At 35.2% G+C, this 25,402-nt stretch overlaps 1 protein-coding gene across 2 annotated transcripts in view; it reads left to right on the top strand.

Moving 5' to 3' along the window:
• UHRF2 (ubiquitin like with PHD and ring finger domains 2) overlaps positions 1 to 24,781 on the top strand; it is a 75,382-nt gene extending 50,601 nt beyond the window's left edge. Inside the window, exons 6-16 of one of the 2 annotated variants that reach the window (XM_059924753.1) lie at positions 2,037 to 2,223; positions 6,415 to 6,538; positions 6,807 to 6,914; positions 9,594 to 9,698; positions 12,416 to 12,522; positions 15,759 to 15,921; positions 16,610 to 16,750; positions 18,674 to 18,767; positions 19,072 to 19,229; positions 22,607 to 22,705; positions 23,731 to 24,781. In XM_059924753.1, coding sequence (XP_059780736.1) covers positions 2,037 to 2,223; positions 6,415 to 6,538; positions 6,807 to 6,914; positions 9,594 to 9,698; positions 12,416 to 12,522; positions 15,759 to 15,921; positions 16,610 to 16,750; positions 18,674 to 18,767; positions 19,072 to 19,229; positions 22,607 to 22,705; positions 23,731 to 23,877 — 1,433 coding nt within the window. In that variant the 3' untranslated portion in view covers positions 23,878 to 24,781. The remainder of the gene's footprint in view (positions 1 to 2,036; positions 2,224 to 6,414; positions 6,539 to 6,806; positions 6,915 to 9,593; positions 9,699 to 12,415; positions 12,523 to 15,758; positions 15,922 to 16,609; positions 16,751 to 18,673; positions 18,768 to 19,071; positions 19,230 to 22,606; positions 22,706 to 23,730) is intronic. The other variant, XM_059924754.1, reaches the window with a different exon arrangement.
• The last annotated feature ends 621 nt before the right edge of the window (positions 24,782 to 25,402 follow it).

Here is a 25,402-nt window from a genome sequence, read left to right as displayed (position 1 = left end):
GTTTATTATAGAGTCTGTCCAGATTAAAAACCCACTTTGGTAATGTTGTGGCCATTTAAGATTAATTTTGAATAGTGAGACTTATTTTTATACTAGTAGAGCCTGAGAAGAATAATGCTGGTTGAGCCCTGAATTTCTGGGAGGTAGTGAATGAGGTTTATGTCATCGTTAGGATGTTAGAATGTAGCCTTATCTCTTCCTTGTATATATTTTACTTAATATCATATAGCTAGTTGGTAACAGAAGTAGACTAGATTCTAAGTCTTTTCATTCATGGTTCAATCACTATCTTTCCAAATAGGTTACAGTGTCTCATACTCTGTCAATTCTGATTTTTTTTCTGGAGAACAATTCATTGACTTTATGCTGTGTGTCAATGTCTAGTATATTCTGGGTAAAGAAATATTCAAGATTAAATAGTTCTGCCTAACCTCTTCTTACCACAGTTGTGCAAGATTAGAACAAGACAAGACCTTTAACAGATCAATAAATAAATTTCCATGTTACTGGTCTAAGCCATACTCATTTTTTGAGGCTGCAATGCTAATACATCTACGTGAATTAAGAACCTTAAGGCATACTGTGTATGACTGTTTCTATGGTTTATGACTGTATGGTTATATTCTAGGAATAAAGGTAAACTTGATGAGTAAACTTATTTAATGTGACTTACTTGCTCTCAGTAAAACACAATAGAAAAACAAGATTGACTAGGTTTTTCTTGTGTTTTCTCTCTCAGTATATCTGCATATATATGTTGTTCTCTCCTCTGTCTAATGCTAATCATGTTATAGCTACAGCTTTGAACTTCTGTGTAAAGAAACCATTTCAGAGCCACAGCCAGATTGCCATTGACCAGATCACTCTCCAAACCAAAAATCTAAACATACCTTTGGCATTTTAGGTCTGTGAAATTTCCATTACTTATATATGTTGTCACAGCTACCTTAGTGGAAGTGAAACAAAATTGTAACCTTCCATTCATTAGCAAGAATAGGCAGTGTGATCAGTCAGAAAGTTAGTACTGAAATCAGTGGCAGTTTTCTTTCCCCCTCTCTTATTTGTCAGGTACTTGTTCCCTGTTTCTCATATTGAACAATCAGCTCTGATACGGTAAATTCCTCGCGAATTTATTGTGTGCATTTGTAAGAAATTCAGAGTATAGAACTATATAAGTTATAGAACTCCCAAGAGGTAATCACTCTAACAATATATGTCATTCTAGACATCTTTCTGTATCTATATAATTCATCTTTGTGTATCTATACAGTTAATTTTGTGTAAAAAATTTATTCTGCAATTTCCTTTTTGAATTTAACATATTTGGCTACGTCTGTATTATAGTTCTTATAAACTTACCTCATTTTACACAAAATCGATCCAACTGTTACTCTTTTGACATTTAAATTTAACTTTTGGTATTAGCATTACTATAAGATTTCTGTGTATGTATGTATATTTTATAATTTCAAGTGAATATTTTGGCAGAAGGTGTTTGGGTTTAGATGGGGGAGGCTGGCGGGATGGGGGAAGTCGGGGGGCAATAAGTGGAACCTGTTAGTTGCCAGAGTTCTGAACCAATTGACAAGTAAGATAAAAAAATAAAATAAACTGTTAGATACTGTTACTAATAAAGAGTGTATTGGGGGCATAGCAAAACCAAAATGGGTTTGCTAACTTCTAACAGCCGTACCCCTCCTAGTTCAGTCCACCCAAGGAAAGGTTTGGATCTGCAGAATAGGTGTTACCTAATAGTTTCGTTTATTAAGTAGTTAGAGCCAAACAACTTTGTTCAAGTATTGTATTTTGCTTGAAATTTTAATAAATCTTACAGTGCCCCGTGAGTTCACTGCATTGCCCCTAGGCATCTCGATGCACATTTGGGGAACTTTAAAGTACTACACTGGATTATTCCTTATGGTTCTTTTCTCTTTGTTAAAAAAGCTGCATGTTATTCTCATGGGTTTTTCTGTATAAGATTCATAGAGATAAAAATGATTTTAAGACTAGGCTCGCTATAATTTTGTTCTTAATAGGGAAAAATGACCCTGAATGTGACTTTTGTGGTGGAGACCCAAATAAGAAATGCCGTTCTTGCTCCTGTCATATATGTGGTGGAAAACAGGAACCCAACATGCAAGTTCTATGTGATGAATGTAACATGGCCTATCATATTTACTGCCTGAATCCTCCTTTGGATAAGGTCCCTGAAGAGGAATACTGGTATGATTATCAGGGGATTTTTGTTGCTACTGTGTTAAGAATTGCATGTGAAATGTGTCTTTGAAACACCAAAAGTAGATTTCTAAAGATACGTAGTGTATATACATTTTTGATAGGTAAGAGGTAGATTTATTGAGAGAGACACACATTCTGTAGGCAGAATGCGGTCCATCTCAGAAGGCGAGAACGGCCTACGTAGTGTATATTAAAGGGCTTAAAATTGTATAACTAATGGTTATTTGGCATTGATAACTTTATTCAGTTATAACAACAGCTTCTGACCCAGTCTCTCGCTCCATTTTTTAATCTCTCCAGTCCCTTCTCCAATATGAGTCCTGTGTTCTTTCAGAAATGCAAATTTGATAGTTACTCCTTTGCTTCAGAGGCTTTATGTTACTGTACAGGGCCCTGCACAGTGTTTTTTAGTTGATTTCTCCCACTGTATCCCTTGCCACTTTCCTCTTTTATTTCCCCAAATACTCTATACCCTAGCCAGATTAAATATCTTTCAGCTTCTTAAATAAGTCATGTTCTTTATCTTCTCTGGGTTTACACTTGATGCATTTTCTTCTTGGAAACATTTTCCTCTTTGCGTAACTTCAGGATGATACTCATCCTTCAGGTTTTTTCACTTAAGTATGACTTCAACTGGGAAGCCTTTGTAGATGGTTCCCTCTACCCCTTAGTTATTTTAGATGTGCCTATTAAATGTTTTATAATGTTACTTAACAGTTAAGTGCTTCATACATGCAAGACACTAATAAAGTGCTTTGTATGGATTATCATACTTAATCGTATGAGGTTAATAGTAGAACCAGGCACCAAGGTGAAATATACTTGCCAGAATCTATACTTGTACTGAGTAGTGTTAGCTACAAACAGAAAGGATTAGAAAAGAGACTGGGGGATAATGTTCCCAGTTAAAGTTATAATACGCTTCTTAAGATGTCATATTAGGAAGTTTTTTCTTTTTAGACTACAGTTCATGCTGTTAGCATGGAAGATTAAGTTAGAGGGATGACAGACTGTACTCAGAAATACTAACATCACCATTATGTAGCTGATATCATTGTGAAGAATAGATTGTTCTCCATTCCTTTGGTCTCTCCCCACCTGTTGGGAAGGTTGTTGTATTACAGCAGAGGCTGTAGGGGTGGGGGAAGAAAAAAAAGGATACAACTTCTTCCTTTAACCCTCTGCCACTACTTTGCATGGTCACACCCTGCATTTTACCATCACCAGTAATTATATTTCCTCTGAAGTCTCATGTGCTTCTTCCTCTTTGTTTCTGTGGACGATGTGTTCTTGCTTCACTAAATGCGAACCTTTCTTCCTGCTCTCACAGTTTCGTATCCTTTTGCATTTTGAGGAACTTCACTCTTGCAGTTAATTGCACTCCCGAATTGCCATTACTGGGTTATTCTCATTAGTATCCTAGAATCTCTTGTTTTCACAACACATGCACATACACACTTTCCTAGGTCCCATTTCTCCCACCTTTGTATTGTGGGAGAAAGCTGCCCACTCCCTTGCTTCTCAGAGCTGTCTCCACTGATTATTTCCATTTGCTCTCCTCCTGTCCATACCCCAGCACTCCAGTCTGACCTTCCCTCTCACTACTCAACTATATCTGCTTATATTAGGCTTACACATTTTATGTTGCCAAACCCAAGAGTCACTTCTGAGTCTTCTCCTTACTGTCCTGTTTACCTGCTAACTCTGTTTTTGTAGTTTGTATGATATCATCTATTCTCATTTTCCTCCAGCCTCACCGGCCTTTCCTTGGTCTCTTGTTGGTTTTCTCTCATCTACCACATTTCAGAGTTTCCCAAAGCACTACCCATGTTTTCTCTCTTCATCCTTGCTCCCTAGATGACCTCATGTAATCATGAGACTTTAAATACCAAGCAAACAGCTTGGAATTTATATTTTCAGATCCAGTCTTCCCTGAGCTTTATATTCCCTATATTCAACTGCCTGCTTCACTAGTATCACAAAACTAGTGAGTCCAAATAGAGATCTTGATTTCCACAAACGTGTCCCCTAAAATCCCGCTCCTCACCTAATTTTCAGTAGGTAATACGATCATCTCATCCACTTGTTGAGGGCCAAAAAGCTAAACTTAATTTTGATTCTCTCTTCTCCCCACTCACATCCAATAACACATGAGCAAATCTTACAGTTCTCCATAATGTTTCTCTACTCTCACCACCCAGTTCAAACCACTATCTCTACCCTGAACTGTATAGTAAATGCCGAACTAGTCTTGCTTTCACATTGTCTACCAGCTGTCCTTCTCGCCAGAGCAGCAGAATGATCTAAGTCCTGAATCAGGTTACTCACCTGTTTAAAACCCCCTAATGTCTTCCTGTTGCGTTTAGGATAAAATCTCAACCCTTGCCATCTATGACCTGCCCCCTGACTACTTTTATGTTCTTCAGAACGTACCATTCCTTACTATGCCTCAGGACCTTTACATTTAACGCCTCTTTGCCTGGAATGTCTTACCTGGCCTCTTGATGGGAATCTCAGCTGGAATCCCACCTCAGAACCTTTAACTATTGTATCTAAAGACACATAACATTTCTAATCACTATTACCACCCACATAACCCTGATGTATTTCCTTTATAGCATTTACCACTTTCTGAAATTGTTTCATTTTATGTACTAGTAGTTTTCCTTAACTGTTTACAAATATTTTGATCACAAACATTTATCCCTACCCAGTGCCAAAATAGTGTCTGAGTTCTTAACAAACTTGATGAAAAGATGGATCCCAGGGATGACTATAATTAGAAGACTGTCTTAGATTACTCTATGGAATATTTCTACATTCATATCGAGGTCCTTCACTTTACCTGGAATTCCTTAACCTTAAATCTTCTTTTCCACTTCTCCAAATTATGTTGTCTGGATATTTAACCTCTGAGCTCATTTTCTCATCAGAGATAATATCTGCTTTCACCATAAGATCTTTGATAAAATTATAGGGTTAGCACATCAGGTAAAATACAATCTTTCTTACCACAAATTAATTTTTGGAAGCCTTCCTGATTTCCAAATTAGTAGGGATTTTACTTGATAGTATTTATTGCCGTATCATACATAATTTTACCTTGAATTTGTTTCTGTATCTCACTGCCCGACTAATTTTCTCAGGGACCGAATTGTTTACATGTCTCATAATTAGGCAGTCAAAATTAACTAGTGGGTACAGGTGTCATCTTCTTTACTCTGTAGGCCACATGGCATAGATCATTATAAAATGGGAAGTATAGAAAAAGAAATCTAAGACTAATGGGGGAGTGGCCAGTTGATCTTTGGATATACTCAAAGTTTCCATATCTTGGTGACTCAAGAATAGTCCCATCTCATTCTATAGACATACTTCTGCTTTGCTTTTTAGAAATGATATAAGGCAGATTATAATGGTGTACAAGTTACAGTAGAATGACCAACTACAGATAGGCTAAAGGACAAACAAGTATAGGGAATTGAAATTGAGCTAGAGATAAGGCTAATATAAGCAAGCATCCTTGAATCCAGTGTACTTGTTATAATAAACTATACTTTTTTTTGTGGGGGGAACATTTTATTTGCAGCAATATTCTCTAATTAGAAAAGTCATAAAATATCTACAAAAAGCCTTCTGGAGGTAATATGTGATTTTAGCAAGGTGACAGGACATCCGTTCAGCATGCAAATATCAGTCACATTTTCATTATGCCTGCAATTAGACTATACATTTTTGAATCTGAGAATTCTAATAACCAATTTAGATGGGGAGATATATCAGTTGCATGGATCATTGTTCAGTCTAGAATCATCTATTCTTACCACTTTTGCTTTAATGATAAAAACTTCAAATGAATAATTTCTACTCTGAGGATTAGTGATAAGATCAGAGTTTATGGTGCCATTTAAATTGGACAGCCTTGTTTGGCTTTTGCATTGCATTTGAGAATTTGATAATAAAATCTTTTAAGTTCTCTAAAAGAATGACAAGTTTTTTTCGGTGAGCTTAATCATGTAAATATTTTGAAAAGCTTAATACTGAAATGCCAACTGAAACTCTGTAATATACACCAAGTATTACATCTTAAAACTTGTTCTAACCTAGAAAGGCCATTATTCTGTTATTGGCTTTAATATAATATTATCAAAATTCCTTTTCCTCTTTTTTTTTAAGGTATTGTCCTTCCTGTAAAACTGATTCTAGTGAAGTTGTAAAGGCTGGTGAAAGACTCAAGATGAGTAAAAAGAAAGCAAAGATGCCATCAGCTAGTACTGAAAGCCGAAGAGACTGGGGCAGGGTAAAGAAGGAAGTCTCTTTTTCTTCCTAGTTACAATGTTTATAACTGTGACGCAAGTTACAATGTTTCAGTTCCAATAGTAGTAATGGTATAAATGATGTTAAGAATCTGAAATGTTAACAAACAACTATATTGATTAATCATATAAATTGTTAACTATTAATCATATAAATTGTTAGGTTTTTATTTTATCCACATTTTATGGGAATTAAGGGCTTTCTTTAAGATTTAACATAACTGATTTCTCAGTTTGTTCGGTACCTTGTAGGGAATGGCCTGTGTTGGTCGCACTAGAGAATGTACTATTGTTCCTTCTAATCATTATGGACCTATTCCTGGAATTCCTGTTGGATCGACTTGGAGATTTAGAGTTCAGGTATGTTTTAAATTGGCTTAGTTGAAAGGGTAAAATTGGGTATAGTTCAAATTGTAGCAGTGTCAGTGTCGATTGATTCTAAATGGACTAACCTAGGTATCACAGGGCATTCAGTTGTTAGAATGAAAGATTTCCTATAGGATGGGTAGACTCTTGCTCATAGCTTAGCAGACAGAGGAGCACACATCATGGAATTAGGCTTCCTCTAAGCCTTTGAATCACTTCGTTTTACTATTCTGTTATAGTTATGGTAGTTAAAGTTATTAAGTGTTCTGAAGAACTTTTCTTGCCAAGAATTTAATATTTGAAATAGATCTTTAAGTCATGCAGTAAGTTCTCATTTAATGTCATTGATCTGCAAGGAAGCTCACTTAGGGTGTTTTCTTTGGGGATTATCCTCTTGAATGAATGTTAAGATATTGGTTAGAGGAAATGTCAGATAATCCAAGGATTAAATTACTTCTCTTTTCCTCTTAAAGAAAACTCTTGTATTTTTCTAATTTCTTCTTTAGAAAAGTAATTTTTTCATTATGGAAAATTTAATGTGGAAAAAAAAATCTCTTAGGTAAAGAGCAGTTTCCAGTTAGACAGGATTCTGAACTTTAAGAGTCGAATAGCACTGGTGCTTAGACCACTGATAAAATTTTAAGATTAAAATAATGTAATACATATACATAGCATGGAAAGTTAAATACTAGAGTATGATTTATATTTTAAAAACCTACCCTCTTTTTTCACCATTTTCTGTTTCTAAGAGGCAATCACTTTAAAGTTACTTTTTCTGAATTTACCTCCTTATTTATAAATAACATGTTACAGCTTTTGTCTTTATATTTTGGTTTTATTAATCTCTTTCTATGGAAGACAAGAATTTAGTTTAACACACTCTGTCCTCTCATCCTTGCAATGGTTATATCATAATTTTGAATAAATCAATTTTCAAGGCTTATATTATGACTTTGGATCTATAAATACAGTAAAAAAAAAAACTGAGTTCAGGCATACCTCATTGCATTGCACTTTGCTTCATTGTACTTCACAAATACCATGTTTTTTACAAATGGAAGCTTTTTGGCAACCCTGTGTCAAGCAAGTCGATAGGCGCCATTTTTCCGACAGCATTATTTTTTAATTAAGGTGTGTACGTTTTTTAGACATAATGCTGTCATACACTTAAGACTACAGTATAGTGTAAATATGACTTTTATATGTACTGGGAAACCAGAAAATTTGTGTGACTCGCTTTATTGCAATATTTACTTTATTGTAGTGGTCTGGAACCAAACCTGAAATATCTCTGAGGTATGCCTGTACAATAATAAATAAGATTTATTTTTTATGCTATGTATTATTTATAATATTTATATATGAAATAAAAATTATAATAAAATACACTTAGTGTATTTTTAATTGCCTTGTTCTTTGTTTGCTTCTTTTTTTTGTATGCCTGTCATTCATTCCCAGATTGTAAAAGCCTCATTAATATGGTCTAAGATGACTGAGGTCATTGGCCGAAGCATTTAGGAGGATAGATTTGCAGTTTAGGAAGTAGGGAAGATTCAGCATGATTTATTATCGGGGTTGGTGAGGTTGGGAATCAAATGGTCCTATGCTCTAAAGTACCTAGTGTTTCCAAGGCCTAAATCCAGGTTCTGTTGCTTTTATCAGCTTCTCATCTAATGTGCCTCTTTACCTAGCCCACTATACAGGCTTGGATTTACTCTGCTAAGAACAGTTGTGTGATAAACAAATGAATTAGAATACTTCTCTTAAGAAGTTTGAGGTACACAAAGAAGTGACACTTAAGTTTAAGTGAGCCAGAATTGAAGGTACATGGGGAAAAGTAGTAGGCCATTGAAATAGAAGAATTGCATGAATAAACTAAAAATGGGTAGTATGTTTATCATTGAGTAGTTGGGCTCAGATGTATAGGCTCCAAAATGGAGAAGCTGAAGATAAGGCTGGGAAGGTAGCTAGGCGCCCGGTTGAGAGAGGATAATATGTAATACTTAACTTGGGCTTAATATACTATTAAGACTGTTTAATACATGTTAAGCAGTTGAAAATTAAAAGCAGATATGTTCTTAAAAGGATCATTCTGTTTGTGATAGGTAGAATGAGTTTGAAGGAACAAAACTGCTGGAGGCAGTGAAAAAGGGTATGTTTTAAGTATTCATACTCAAACTAGGCTTATATCAGTGAAAGTAGAAAAAGATGGTTTTGAGAGATTTAGGCGATCAAATCAACAATATTTGTGACCAGATGGGTTTGAAGAATACAGAAGAATGAGGCTGAAATGACTCTTGCCTTTTTGACTTGGCTAGGGAACAGTGCCATAATGAAAGATGAGAAATGAGAAAAAAAGAGATCTAGAGCACTTACAGTAAATTATTTTTTGCCCAAATTGAGCTGGAATTACCAATAGACATAGGATAATGATTATTTAATAGTTATTTTGAAACTCACAATTCTAGGCCTGAGCAGTTTTAAGAGTCATCAATTCAGTACCTGAAGGATATATAGTTGGGGAGAAGTAGTCTGTGAGCAAAGCTTAGAATTCTGTGTGATATTCAGTTCTTAGTTGAGGCTTTTAGGATACAATAACATGTGTGAAACCATTTTGTAAATGTAACTTAACGAACTGTTCAAAGGTATTTTGAGTCTCTCTTGATGTTATAGGTGAGCGAAGCGGGTGTCCATAGACCCCATGTTGGTGGAATTCATGGTCGAAGTAATGATGGCGCTTACTCTCTTGTCCTGGCTGGTGGATTTGCGGATGAAGTAGTAAGTCATGATACAAGCTTGTTCTTTAGAACCTGTCTTGATCATTCAGTAAAATACAGAAGCTTTGTCCAGGATAAATCCCATCTCTTTTAGCATCGTTTTTATGTTGAAGTGGTCAGTTCTTTACCAGTCAAAAAGTAAATCAATTGGCAGTCCTTAATCTTTGTGTGTACTGATTATTGCAGTGAAAATAGTCACATTTTCTTTAGAGCTCATTTTTAATTTTGGGCTCATTTACATTTTTAATAATTGTAGATTGACATGTAGCGTTAGAAATAATACAGAGATGTCTTTGCCCTTTATTCAGATTCAGCCATTGGTAACATCTTGCAAAACTATAGTTTAATATCAACCAGGATACTGACATTGATACATTCAGGACACTGAACATTTCCCTTACCACAAGGATCCCTCATGTTGCCCTTTTTTAGCCACCATACTATATCTGTTCCCCCAAACCCCCTTAACCCCAGACAACCACCAATCTGTTCTCTGTTTCTATAATTTTGTCACTTCAAAAATTTTTATAAATGGAATCGTATAGTGTATAACCTTTGGGATTGGGTTTTTTTCACTCAGCATAATCCTCAAATTGTGGCATGTGTCAATAGTTCATTCCTTTTTATTGCTGAGTAGTGTTCCATGGATATAGGTGTACCACAGTACAACCATTCACCCATTGAAGAACATCTTGGTTATTTCCAGCAAATAATGCTGCATTAAAAATTGTGACAGGTATTTCCAGCAAATAATGCTGCATTTAAAATTGTGACAGGTTTTTTTGTAAATATGAGTGTTCATTTCTTTGGGATAAATGCCCAGAAGTGTAATTGCTGGGTTGTATGGTAGTTGCATGATTAGTTCTTTAAGAAACTGACAAAAAAAGAAAAAAAAGATGGAAAAAAAGAAACTGCTGAAGTATTTTCCAGAGTGACTGTACTACTTCTTGTTCTTATCAGCAGTGTATGAGTGATTCAGTTTCTCTGCATCCTCACCAGCATTGTGTTGTTGCTTTCTTTTAGCCATTCTGATAGGTATGTACTTATAGCTCATTGTATTTTTAATTGACATTTCCCTAATGGCTAAGAGTGTTGGACATGATTTATTTATTTGTTATGTGTATATCCTCTTGGGTGGTGTAGCTCTTCAGGTCTTTTGCCCATTTTCTAATTGGGTTGTGGGTTTTGTTTGTTTTTACTGTTCATTGGATGTGTAGTTTGGAGGTATTTTCTCCCAGTCTGTTTCATCTGCGTGCTTTCATGGTATAATGATGAATTCAAGTATAGATGAGTTAATGACATAGAATTTAACTATTTTTACATGATTATTTGCTGCTTGAAGAATAATCAGAAATGTTTTTGTTCTTATGTTTCAAACACTGTTGAACTTATGTTGTCCCTATTAAGCTCTCTCCTACCTAGTTCACACTACTTTTTCCTTTATAGCACTACCACAGTTATAACTTTAAAAGTCGACAGGGTTATAAATATGAGCATTGTGAAGTCAATCCAGATACCATTTGGAAGACTGTATCTGATCAATTTAAGAAGTATTCTGGACTATTTTAGATGTACTTATTTATTAGAATTCCTTCAAATGGAGTATACACTGAAGATGAAATTCCTTAACACCTTATTCTTCAAAATATAGACCTCAATTTTGGGTCAACAAAGTGAATTGAATGAAGGTTTTAGGACATATAGAAACACTTAAAACCATGAGATTTTAGTTATGACTTTTAATCAAAGGAAAAACTAGATGCAAAATAATTGACCTTTATTACAAACAAGAATTAAGTAGAGAAAACTTCATTATCTTAAGTTCAGTCTGAACTAGTTAAAATAATCTTGCATTGAAGAAGAACCACTATTGAGATAGTATTAGTAGAATTAATTTACATACTGATAGTTACTTTCCTCGGTTTAAGTACTGAATCAGGCAAAAACAATAGCGATATAAATTTGTAGCTACTATAAAAATACTCGTGGAGCTAGTTTTTAATATCTTCTTTGGGCGTGTTTTTTTCACATTTAGTAGATGCTATACAACTTTTAGTATCCAAATTCTTTTCTAACTTTCTTCTTAATGGTAGGTAATTGTTTTATGCCAATATAATTTGAGTAAACCCATAGACTGTAAAATGTGGGGAACTTACAATGCTGTTACGATTTTTAAGTTTGAAATTTAGCAGCAAACTTGGATATGGTGATTCACTTTGTTATAAAGCAGAAACTAACATACCATTGTAAAGCAATTATACTCCAATAAAGATGTTTAAAAAAAAAAACAGTAAGCCTTGGATATGGTATAGATTGCTGTTGGGAAATCAGTTTTGGAGTATTTATTAAAATGGTGCCCTGTAAAGAACCTACAAATTAATATTGATAAGTTGATTTTAATAACATTGAATTAAATTAAACAATATTCCCAACCCATAAGACCTTATTTTGTAACATTCTATAAATTATTTGTATAAGAATAGCTATGTTTGGAGGTGTTGGAAGCTATAACCTTAAACTGAAATCTTTAGATCAAGTGATACAGCTTGAAGGTATATTACACACAAGATTGCATTTGAATTTTGCCTTACTTTGGTAGATACCTTGAGAGAACATGTCAACTTATAACATCCGAACCAAAAGTTCTGACTCTGAAACAAGAATTGGTGAATTATACCTGGCTTTAGGTGTTTTAATGCCAAAAATGTTCTCCTGCAGGACCGAGGTGATGAATTCACATACACTGGGAGTGGTGGTAAAAATCTTGCTGGTAATAAAAGAATTGGTGCACCATCGGCTGATCAAACATTAACAAACATGAACAGGTACTCTATATTGTTAGTTTGTAAAGACTGTTTAGAATTTGGGCTTTGTGTAAAAGTTGGATTATAGGACTATAATTTATAACTTACACTGTAGAGGAGAATCTTAAATTGTGAGTTAATATAGCTAAAATACAAATCCTATTACCTGATTAGTATATAATTACTTATAAGCTTCCTAACTTATTTCTTAGTATCATTTTTTTAAATGACATAATTCCCAGTCTTAATACATGTGCTTTGCATTTGGAAACATGTTGAAACCTTTAAAGGAAAGGAACCTATATAATTTAATGAAATTGAGGACAAGGTGGCTTATCTACTACCACATAGGTCAAAGTTATGTTCTACTAAACACAGATTTATCTTTTAAAGTGACAAACTTCTTTTTAGAGGAGACTAATGTGAAATAGGGTTATGTTTGGGAGCCACATTTATGTGCATAAGTGAAACATCAGATAACTTAATCAGAACTACACAAGGTGCTTTTAGGATTTATGATAAAATGTCTTTTAACTGTTAAAAAAGAGAATGTTTAGGTACAAAAGAGCCACCTTGTGCTGACTTTATTCTATAGAAATATTCATGATATTCCAGCTTCCATGGGAATAGAAAATTTAATAACTTCAAAATGTTTTATTTCGTAAATGGCATGCTAATACCAATAATTAAGTAACCCAAACCATCAGATATCAATGACCACATTATAACTTGTCATACTGATAATTTTGTGATCATGAAGTTGAAATTTTTTGTATCCTATTATTAAGGGTATTTTGTGGAATATTGAGTAAAAGTGAGTATTTTTCGCTTTCCTGAGTCTAAATCACTCAGTTTTAAGTAGTGTGTCCTTAATTTCTGATTACCACGTGAAGTAAAGAATATACTTTATGATTTCAAGACTTTGTTGCATACCAAGTTACATAGAATCTGTTTTTATGTCTTCCTTCTATATTATTTCTGACAGTAGGATTATTTTATTGAACCAGCAGAGGAGACAGGTCAGATTTGCTGGTGAAAACATTGCTGAGGTAGGAGTCCAGCCCCTACGCAGTCTTTTTCTAACAAGAAAGCAACTCTTTAGGAAGAATGATCTTAAAAGGAATTACAAATATTTCGATGTGTATTGTCAATGAAAATGTATCTTGAATTTGCAAAAGGGCTTTTTCATGTTGTCAAATCTGAAAATTATACTTTCCCTTTAATAATAAGATTATTTGGCTTGAATGAAACTTCCTTTGTAACTACCTGCACTTGTAATGTACATGATAGATTCCTGTCAAGCTTTTGAAGAATCTAATAAATATACCCTGTTTATCATATGTCACAATCTCAGAAAATAATTGACAAGTAGTAAAAATGTATATATTAATAAGGAAGGTAGTGAAAATGAAATAGAAACTCAAAACAATTTAGGATTGACTTATCACAGAGACTCTAACATTCCTTCAGGTAATTTATACATTAAGCTGTGAGTACACCTTGTGATTGTAAAGGCCTCTTAGGCAAAGGTACCTATATGTTTTATAAACACGAAAGCTGAGGTGAAAGCTCTGACCCATAGTATACTCTTTCCTGACGTGTATATGGTCTAATTCCTTTTTTGTTTCTCTACTAAGAGGTAGTTTGATACCTGCTTTTTGCTTTTGAGAAGTTTGTTCCTGTTTCTTCTCAGCTCTTCCACTTTATGAAACTGAAGAGGGCAGCAGGTAACCTGGCCATCCTTTATCAGGGCGGTTAGAGGCAATCGATTGAGCTGTGGATAGAGTAATGGAAAAGCCTTGTTGTTTTGCCTAGTTTCATCCTCTTAGACTCTTTACACAAACTTGAACAGACTGCATACTTATGTGAAACTAGAAGTGAGTTAATAATTCCAGTTAATGGTGCAGTCATTATGATGGAAGGTACCTGTGAGCACCAAAGCATTCCACTCATTAATGTGAAGATAGTACATATCTCTTTCTTTAGCTCTTTAAGAGGATGAAGTATATGTATCTCAATAGGTATTCCATAAATAATACCAGCCCTAGAATTGATGGCTACATTTTCTTCTACCTCAGAGTTTTAATGCATCTCCCATTTGAGATAAAAAAGATAACTTGGTGACCTTTAACTCTTTGACCACGTCTATTAAAAAAAATTTTTAACAAAACACTTAAGTTCATTTACTTTAACTATGATAGAAAGATTATAGTAGATTAGTCATTTAGTCTTAAGGTCATTTGTTTGTTTGGGGTTTTTTTTGTTTGTTTTTGAGCTTGCATAAAAAGAACTATACCCTGAAAAAGCATGTTGTATCATATCTGATTTTACCAGATTTGAGGGGAGGGTATCTTTTTTTTAACCTTAAATGTTCTTAGTGGATTCTTTTCACTTAGGATATAGGTGTCTTAGAGGAAAAATACTAACTTTAAATACATTCTAGTTTGTCTTTTGGGGAGCAGGACTAAGTTTCCCCAAGGAAGGTCTTCTAACGTCTATTAACCTTACTGATTAATTACTACTAGGTGAGTACACATACTAAGGAAGCTTCAGCTAAATCCAGTGCTGTTTCCAGCTCAGTGTTCCTCCTTGTTCATGTGTCGTCAGTAAAATGTAGTGATCTTGAGCAGCCAAAAATCTTTATTGTCATGATTTAGCACAGGTATTTGAATGCTTCAGTTTTATTTAAACTTACCTTTTTACTGGAAGTCTTTAAAGGATATTCTCATATTAAACTTGTTCTTATTATCTTCTAAACTTAAGGAATCTCTATTGTCTGGAATGTGGAAAGTAGACCTAGGAAGGTCATTCATACCTTGCTGACAAATTTATTTTTCTGGATTTCTTTCTACATTTTTCCAGCAATTTACCTCATTCCCTTATCAAAAATAACTATTACAACAATCACTTGCTTTAGTTTTCCAACTTTCTCCCTTCCCTCAACAAACGTTATTTAAAGCAAATTCCATGTATTTCTAGTTGTTTTCTATTATACGTGGCACAGATGTTATTACTTTCAGAAGAACCCTACAGGCTATCTGAGAACCAATCCCCTGGCTTGGGGGTGACATCAGAAAACTGATTTGTCTTCTCTGCTGGTGGGGGAAAGCATAATCCTATTATCTGGAATAATATGGAAAGAATCATAGAATCTTAACCATCAGGTAAGGCATAATTCACCTTTTAATTGAGCTAATGATGCGATTATATACTTGAAGAAAGATTACTTGGTATAAAGACTTTGTTTTATTTTTTAGGGCATTGGCCCTAAACTGTGATGCTCCATTGGATGATAAAATTGGAGCAGAGTCTCGGAATTGGAGAGCTGGTAAGCCAGTCAGAGTGATACGCAGTTTTAAAGGGAGGAAGATCAGCAAATATGCTCCTGAAGAAGGCAACAGATATGATGGCATTTATAAGGTGCTCTATCTGGCATGACATCTTGTTAGTCATTCTTCCTGGGCTTTCAAGACAGGGTTGCCACAGGGAACTGCTCTACTGTGGGTGGGCTAAAGGAAACAACAGACCATCTTAGTTGGTCTTTCTACTTTTTCTGGAAATACAACATGTACAAAACGAGCTCTTAATTTTGACACTTGTCTTTTAAGGCTTATCCAAAGTCCCTAAAGGCAGCGTTATATTTTGGGTTAAGTTTTTTTACAAGTATATATTCTCTTATGATAAAACTGTTCAAATAACTTGGCCGTTGTAGACATTGATTCTTATATCTTCCAGAATGATTCTAATTGTAATAGATTTTTCGAAGCGGAGCACATCATAATTTTGAAAATAGGTTGCATTCTTTGTTTTAAAAATGAAGACATCTACTGCCACCATTTTTATCTATTATGCAAAATTCTATTAATTAATGAGCATAATCTTGCTGCTACTTCAAATTTATAGCAATCTATACTTAAGGGAATTATCATAATTAGGAAATAAGGTCAAAACGATATTTAAGTGCATATTTTTTACTTACTATTACAGCAGAGCAAGTATCTTTCAAAGTTGCATTTAGTTCTGCCAAGTTTACTTAAAACGCTATTATGACATTATGAATAAGTCTAAACTTTACATTTCAAACTAGTACTGAAATATTATGATTTAGGTGGTGAAATACTGGCCAGAGATTTCATCAAGCCATGGATTCTTGGTTTGGCGCTATCTTTTAAGGAGAGATGATGTTGAACCTGCTCCTTGGACCTCAGAAGGAATAGAGCGGTCAAGGAGACTATGTCTACGTTTGCAGGTTAGATTACATTTGTCTAGGCTACTTGTATTTTCATAAAAATGTATGCCTCTGTACTATCTATGTGCCTTAACACTGGATATAACCCACAGCAGTTGGTCAGTGGACTGTAAGGGGTGAGGAATGAGATCATGCAAGTATATGGAAGGAAAAGAAGTAAAAAAGTAGCATCCTAGGTGTCAAACTGCCCTAAGACCAAGAATTGTGCTTGGGGAAAGCTGGGCTTGACGATGAAATGTAAAGTGCAGTTGACCCTCGAACACCATGGGTTTGAACTACATGGGTCCAGTTATACACGGATTTTTTTCAATAGCAAGCATTTCAGTACATATCTGTGGTTGGTTGAATCTGCAGATGCGGAGGGCCAACTATAAGTTACACAGGAATTTTCAACTTGAGAGGATTGGCCCCGCCCTAACCCCCTGTGTTGTTCAAGGGTCAGCTGTATTTCCAATTCAATCTGGACTTGAAGTATGAGGGAAAGGGATACCTAAAATTTAGATATAAGACGCCTTGAGAAGGGAAGTTTATCCTAGAGGGCACAGGGGGTGTGTCTCTGGTAGGGGAAGGGGGGAGGTGGCTTATAAGAGTGGTCTGCTTTCTACCCTTCTCACTTTTCCTCACCCCTTTTCTCTCTTCCCCCTCAAAGCTGCTTCCTTGTCCTGTCACCACCTTTAGTGCTTTGCCTTTTTTTTTTCCCTTTGCCCATGCTCAGCTGTTAACCCATATAAGACTTTGTTGGTTTTTTGTGCATAATGGATGGTATGGCTACATTTCCCCTCCACTGCCTATACACCCTAGACTTTGTCCCTGACACTGACTTCAGAGCATGGTTTGAGTTCATCCTCCATCATTCCCCATCGCTGTGCTTCTCGTAAAGACTACCAGCTTTGTCATTTCCCCTGGCTCTGCCCACACTGCATGTGTAGGGGCTGAACTATGGGCAAGTGTCTGACCACCCAGGCAGGTGAGTGTGTCTCTTCTAGTGCAAGTCTGTTTCTGTTTTTGTTTTCTTTTTAAACTCATAGAATTGTTTAAATGAGACCCATCAGCTGCTAAAATAACTGCCAAAATAATTCCTTTTATAACTAAATATTTTTAAAACCTATTGTTAAATCCATTTTCAAAGGATTTTTTTTTCAGGTCTACTGTTCAGCAGAGCAGTGTTCTAGATAGGTTAAATTTGAAACAGTTGAGCAGAACAAAGCATATAAGCCAGTCAGCTATGATGAGTTAATATCATTGATGAGGGCTGTATAACATATTGAGCTTTAAATATGAGTGTTATCACAAAGCATGTCCAAAAGAAAGCATAGCCAATAAAACACAAGGGTAATAGGGTAGAATTTATTCCTTAAAGTCTAACCTTTTGGTTGATAAAGAATTCAGTAATTTAGTGGCTTTAGGTCTTCTAAAAGCTCTCCCGCCCCACCCCACCCCTGCCTCTTAATTTGGCGAGATAGAAATTTGGCCCTTCATGGGGTATTTTGTTTTTAAGATTGGCTCCATAACTTAGTGTAACCCCAACTATATGAGTATCATCTATTGTGCTCTTTGGTTGATCTTCACTTACCTTCATATCTAATTCTACTTTCCTTTCTTCCTCAAACTTTTTAAGCCCCCTAGTCACAACTCCTAAAAAGTTCTTTCTTCTTTTTGATCTGAAACTAAGATCATCACATTATTAAATGGAATATCTTTAACAGTCAAAGCTACATGGTTTTACACTGAATTGGGGATTTTTAATAGTCTTCTGTCCTTTGAATTCTGTTTCTTTAAACGTCTGTGTCCTTTATATAAATCTTTTCAATTTAGGGAAAGTATAGATTCCTCCCCATTCCCCTTTTTAAATTTCTGACAAGGATCTAGAACCCCTCTTCTCTATGAAGCTTAAATCTACATTGTACTTTTTTCCCTCGTCAGTATCCAGTAGGTTACCCTTCAGATAAGGAAGGGAAGAAGACTAAAGGACAGTCAAAGAAGGCCAGTGGAGCCTCAAAAAGGCCATCTACAGATGGTAGGTAATGATTGCAGGACATAAATCTGAATAACATAGTTTCTAATAAAGAGAAAACTCATAAGAAATTAAAAGAAAAATGAAGGGATTTTTTTTTTGGTGGGGGTGGGGTGGGGTGAGCTTTTTGTATATCTTAATAGTGTCAGAGCCTAAACAAAGTATCCTAAACTATATGGGAAAGTTAAATGCTGCTCTACCCTGGTTATCTTCATGCTAAACGTAATTGGTGCCAGTTTACTCTTTCGTTTCATAGTTCTGCTTAGAACCACTTGTAGTGTGCTGATGTATTTTTAAATAAATCTAGATGATTGTCCAAGTGCCTCCAAAGTACTGAAAGCATCAGATTCAGGAGAAGCAGTTGAGGCTTTCCAACTAACCCCTCAACAACAACATCTAATCAGAGAAGATCATCAAAACCAGAAGCTATGGGATGAAGTTCTTGCATCTCTTGTGGAAGGACCAGTATGTAAATATTTTTTTAATAAGTTTCTAATATTAACAAATGATGAAAAATATTTTCCCTATGAATTATCATTTTCACAAGTGAGTTAAAACTTGATCCTTTTATCCAATCTTCTCACCCAGTACGGCCACCTTTCAGAAATGAGGCAGCACTTGATGCTTTTAAATTGATTTTAGTCCTCTTAGATGTTGGTTTTTTGACCTCTCTGTGCTTGAACTTGATAATTTATGGTGAGTTGCTGTTCATAGGAAGAATTTTCAGTTGTGGAACACATTCAGTTTAATCTGAAACTCATCAGGAAAGTTTTGTTACAGCTCAAAGTTACCTGATAGAACAAGTCTTAAGCAATTCAGCATAATTTTCAATGCCCGCACGTTCAACCTAGGAGTAAAATAAACCAGCATTTATTTAAGTATTTCATGTTTTGGATTTTTTTTCCATTTTTTTTTTTTTTTTTTGGTAATGATAAAATTTTAAAATGAAAAGGAATTTCAAGGTTAACTGACATCTGGGTTTTGTGTTAAGCTGTGTTTTGCAATGAAGCTTTCTTATCAAATCCCAAAAGGTAGGGGTTTCAAATGTAAATTGTTCATTCTTTGCTCACTGTTCTTATTGTCTCTAATTTTGCTTATAAATTTAATTCTTCTGTTTTCTTAGATATTAGCCCCTTGTCATGTGTAATATCGTTACTCTTCTGCTTTCTTTCCTTCAAAAAGAAAAGCTGCTGTTGTGGGTGAGCCTCTAGTATCCTCTCTTGAAATTCCACTTTGTCATTTTTTAGTAATTTCTTCCTTCCAATGTTTTCTTCATTTTTCTGAGCACATTGGCCAGAACTTCTTGTGTGTCTGAAATGGGGTTAATGCATATCTATATGCCCCTTTTATGTGGATTTAGAGGGAACTCTCATAGTTTTTGTGTTGCTTTTTGTTTGACAAATAGTCATCATTATGGAAACATCTTCCTGATACAGTTTGTAGACTTAGAAATGAATGAGGTTTATCAGATACCCTTTGGATTGATACTGGAGGTTTTTTTTTTCTTTGTTTCGTCTATAAATGTGATATTTTGCATTGTCCTTGGGTAGAATGAGACTTACATGTTTGGAGGACAGAGAAAAGTGAGTTAGCTCTGTGAGAAGTGTTACTTGCTTTTTAGCCAAGAGAGAACCAGGCATATGGAGAGTCTGACTCTGGTACGTCAGATTCCTTTTCACTTAGAGCAAGTAAGAAACAGCAAGCAGTTGTTGGTCATGGTCTGATTATTTTCTGGTTGGAGAGGATACAGCTGGTTAGTGATAACTCAGGTGAGTTCCAGCTGTGAGTGGGCAGAAGACAAAGTAGCAGATACAGGTGAAGGATAATACCACCTGAGTGCACATGGAAGTTCTCTTTTGCACGTCTGTTGTCTGGGTTGGACATGTGTATTAGGCTTCAATCTGTGGCTTTTCATATATCCTGTTTATCATTTTTAACAAATTATTGAAGTGGTCAAATCCTGCAAGACTCGGTAGGTATGTGCAAATCAAGTGTACTTTTCAACCTCTTCTTTCAATTTAACTTTTATGTGAAAGTCACCAATTGACAGTTCTCAATCAAACAAAAACAATAAAAATCCTGCCCCTGGTGGCAGGGTCTTACATACCTATACCTAGGTCAGGTGACTGTGACCTTGCTGCTAGTGGTTACTCTGAACATTTATGTACTATTGCCCTGCGTAGGTTTCATGCCCATTCTTTTCAGATAAACCAGGAACACATTTAGTAAGCCAGAAAAATCAGGTTTTGGCCAGCAGTGACTTTTAAATAAATGCATATATTACATATGTATGCTTATATCCAAACACCTTCCCAAGGCCCTATATGATCTGGCATCCATCCCTACCTACCTCTGCATTCTCCTCTTGCTGCTCTCTCAGGCCCAAACTGCTTTAGCCACAGTGACATCTGTGCTATTTAAACACACTCAACCTGTTCCTGTTCCTAGGCCTTTACACATATACTATCTCTCTGACTAGAATTCTCCTCTCTGTATCTTCATGTGGCTTGTTCCTTCATATCTTGTAAGTCTCTGCAAAATACTACACTCCTCAGAGAGGCCTTCCCTGGCTATCCTTTCTAAAATAGACCCTCCTTACTCTGTTGCTTTAATTTGCCTTGTTTCGTCAGATACTACTATATGAAGTTGAGTTTTTAAAAATCTGCTCTCCTAAAGGAATATAAAGTTCCATGAGAGCAGAGACTTGGCCTTTTTATTACTGCTGTGTAGATGAGTGCCTGGTACATTGTAGGAACTCAAAATGTTGATACTAAGTATGCTCATATTACAGGCACTGTGGAGATACTGGGGAAATATCAGTCATTAACAAAGTAGTTTGTCAGAGAGAAGGTACCTGGTATTAAAGTTAAGTTTTTTCCACATCTCCCCCTAACTGGTATATTCTTCTAGTGTGTTGAATAACACTTCATTGATAATTCACTTGAGCTTTATAATCCATGCTTAAAAATAAGTTATTATCAAGACATAACTATGAAATGGAATCTTTGGGGTTTTTTTTTACTTGAAATTCCTGTAGATTCTACTTTTATTATTAACATAAAGAACAAACATAAAATATACTCCCCTACTACCAAAAAATAACTGAGTTGAGGATTATCCTGGTGACTATTCAAAAAACTACTTTTCCTTCTAGGTTAAACAAACAGCTTAGGTAAGATGGAACCCAGTAATGGCTTTTGAAGATTATAGACTACCCATCTGATCATGTTTGCTTTAGAAAGCTCGACCTTCTGTAATTTAGTCCCAATTTGAGTAAACAGTAGCACCAGGAAAATATGGGATTTGGGGATTGGGGCAACATATCACAGAAAATTATTCTAGGTAAATAAATATGTTGATTCTTTGGGGTCTTAGATACTAGAGTATTATTGCCAAGTGCTTTTATCTTTTTTAGCATAAAAAATAAGTATTGAAGTTTTTTAAGAGAAGAAGATTGAATATATAGAGATATATTAGAATACCATGGAGCTTTTTGAAAATAGATCTGTATGTAATGACCTGAGACAAGCTGTTCATGATTTTTTTAAGTGAAAAATAGTAATCTCTGGAATATGAAGTTTACTTTTTGAAGCCATATGTCCTGACTTTGCAACCTTTGCAACTCAATCCTAAGATTTAAAAACTAATGTGTCTATCTTATGGATGGGATTTCTGCAGTTTCCTATTACACATTTGCTTGTTAGTTACAATCACTACTTGATTTTTTTCTTAATAGAAAACATACTAAATGGGATTGACACTTTTTTCCCCAATTATTTGCAATTCTTTTAATATATTATGAAATGCTAACCTTTTTTTCTTCTCCTTGGGTACCATTCTAGAATTTTCTGAAAAAATTGGAACAATCTTTTATGTGTGTCTGCTGCCAGGAGCTAGTTTACCAGCCTGTGACAACAGATTGCCTCCACAATGTCTGTAAAGTAAGTAGAACTCCTTTCTCATTTTCCCTTGTTAGGCCAGAAGGCACACTGACCTCCAAACCTCTTTTCAGCATGCGAACAAGCATTTTTTTCATGAAGCAGAATAGATAAGGAAACTTGCTGGTTAGGAAACGTTTAATTACATCTTGGTGGTGAATCCATGTTTTAATTCTGTAGTAATTCAAATCTGTATAGTCTCAACATTCTATCATGTTTGAAATTATTGAGGAGGGGTTGAAATAGAGAAGAAAGTAATGTGTTGTTGCTATTTTCTGTTACAGCTTACGTATGTTTCATATATTATAGTGCAAACTGAAATAATTTCGTGTACTTGAGGGAACCTAGAACAGATTCTGTCTGGCAGCATGCCCAGAGGAGTTGAATATTGTCTTATCAGTGTGGTGTAAAAGGAATTTGAATTTCAGTCAAACCAAGGTTGGAATCTTGTTCTACTGATTGGTGGTTATGTGCCCTGACCTAACTTCTGAACTTTAGTTTCTTTTGTAAAATGGAAACCGACCTTCCACTAAGTGTTTGTATGTGACCTTGAGTCAGTTAAGTAGAGCTAAATATATTTTTGGAAAGCACATTATACATTGACTTCATAAAGTAGATACGTAATTTAGTTTTAAGCAGGGGATTCCTGAGTTGTTTTTCTTTTGTGCTCTATCAGGAAAGATCAGGATTAAAATCCAACCTAGAAGGTGAGGCTAGTGGAAACATGCAGAATTCTAACATTCATTTTTACTGGATGAGGAAATTAATGTATACAAAAGTGGTCATTTACCTGAAGTTTCACAGTATGTGTCAGAGGTGGAACTAAAGCCACGTCTGTAGGTTAATTTTCATAGTGCAGATTCAGGCCTTGACAGTTGTTCATGTTTTATGTTTCTCTTGTTGCCAAACAGTAAGTTTCTAGTTCTGTTTAAAAGCCTAAGTTGTTGAGTACTTTCTATGTGCTTTACCCTCAGGTGAAATTAGGTGTTTTTTTATTTTGTTTCATTTTGGTTTTGGTTTTGCCTTAGGATTGCTTACAGCGCTCCTTTAAGGCTCAAGTGTTCTCCTGCCCTGCTTGCCGGCACGATCTTGGCCAGAATTACATCATGATTCCCAATGAGGTTCTGCAGACTCTACTTGACCTTTTCTTCCCTGGCTACAGCAAAGGACGATGATCTGTCTACTTCTACTGTGTTGCTCCCTGTGGCTTTTTGGACAATAAAGAATCTAAAATGGTTGGGGTGGGGGTGGGGGGTGGAAGCAATGGTGGACCATATCTCTCACGTTCTGAAGCAGCTAATCCTCTTTCCTACGTAGCCATCATCTTGTGTGTGTAGTAAGAGGCCCATTTCTCAACTGTCTTTTAAATATCAAAAGGTAGTTCTTGTCAGTTTAACAACTAGTTTTAATGAGTAAAAAGTCAAAGCCTCAGCTCTAGTTGATATCCAAGTTATGATTTATTTTGCAACTACCTCAGGACAGAAAAGATTTATGGGGATTTTTTAAATCATTGAATAATTAGTTAAATGAAATTTTAGCTACACACTGCCTCCCAAATATTAGTTGTGCCTGGTTCATGTAATTTGATTTTCAGAAAAGGAAGTGACACTTGAGATTGTTGGAATGAACGCAGCTTCTGTAGTGTGCATAATACATTTTTAATGTCTTCTTCCATTACAGTGTGTGTTTTGCAGGACAGGTTCATTTTTTTAGCCAATTTTGTGAGCTCCATTGTGCTTTTTTCTGGTGTTTTATGCAAGCTGACTACTAATGAAAACAATATGAATGCATTGTTGCTGCATTAGTGTAATGTGGTGTGGTTTTGCACTTAAAAGAGGTATTCAGATGATCTAGTTGTAAATGTTCATGTGAAAAGCCTCTTCTGTACTAATCAAACTGCTTTTAGTGAGTCTCACCAGTGGTTTTACATCTGCAGAGCATTGAGGACTGGGCTGACTTTTTGAGAGGATTGAAATTGCTTCATATTGTGATCCTAAATTTTATATTCACTATATTCCCTAAAGTATACCTTAATAAATATTTTATGACCAGAAAAATAGCTCATCTTGTTTCACTTTTTTACATTTGTTTGGCTTATATTTGTAGGTGTTTTTAAGAATCAGTCATTTCCAGAGTATTTCATTGTGTGTTTTTACTGAAACATTTTGCACAATTTTTTACTCTTGATTTTTGGTATTGAGAACTAGTATGAAATCTTAAGCACTAAGGGACAGATTTCACCCTGGGTTTGATCTTTTGGGTTTTTTTTAACTAAATGGGGAAAAAGTTTCAAATTAAGAACCTAGTGACTATTCTTTTATCTATAACAACCAAGTCTTAGGTTCAATTTAAGCATAATCAGTGCTACTTATTTCACAAACCTGAGAATATTCTAAAACAGTTCTAGTTTCTGAAACTAAATTTTCATAAAACTTTTAATATTATCGAATCAGTTTTCCTACCCTGAATTCAGAGCCATAAATTAGAGCCAATATTTATTGAATATTTGTTTTGCATTTGTTCATGTGTATTTATTTAATTCTACTGACAGTCCTAATAGGCAGGATTTCTTATCCCCTTCTTATGGATGAATATCAAAGGCACAGAAAGGTTAAGAAACTGGCCAAAGTTCATAGGGCAAGGAAGTGCCAGAGCTGTGCTGTAAACAGGCTGAGTCCAGACCTGGCAATCTACTTCTGG

This window comes from Balaenoptera ricei, chromosome 6 (genome assembly GCF_028023285.1).
Source record: "Balaenoptera ricei isolate mBalRic1 chromosome 6, mBalRic1.hap2, whole genome shotgun sequence".
NCBI classification, from domain to species: Eukaryota; Metazoa; Chordata; class Mammalia; order Artiodactyla; family Balaenopteridae; genus Balaenoptera; species Balaenoptera ricei.
The sequence above is the reverse complement of the archived record's forward strand: the minus strand, read 5'-3'. Positions and strand labels throughout refer to the sequence as shown.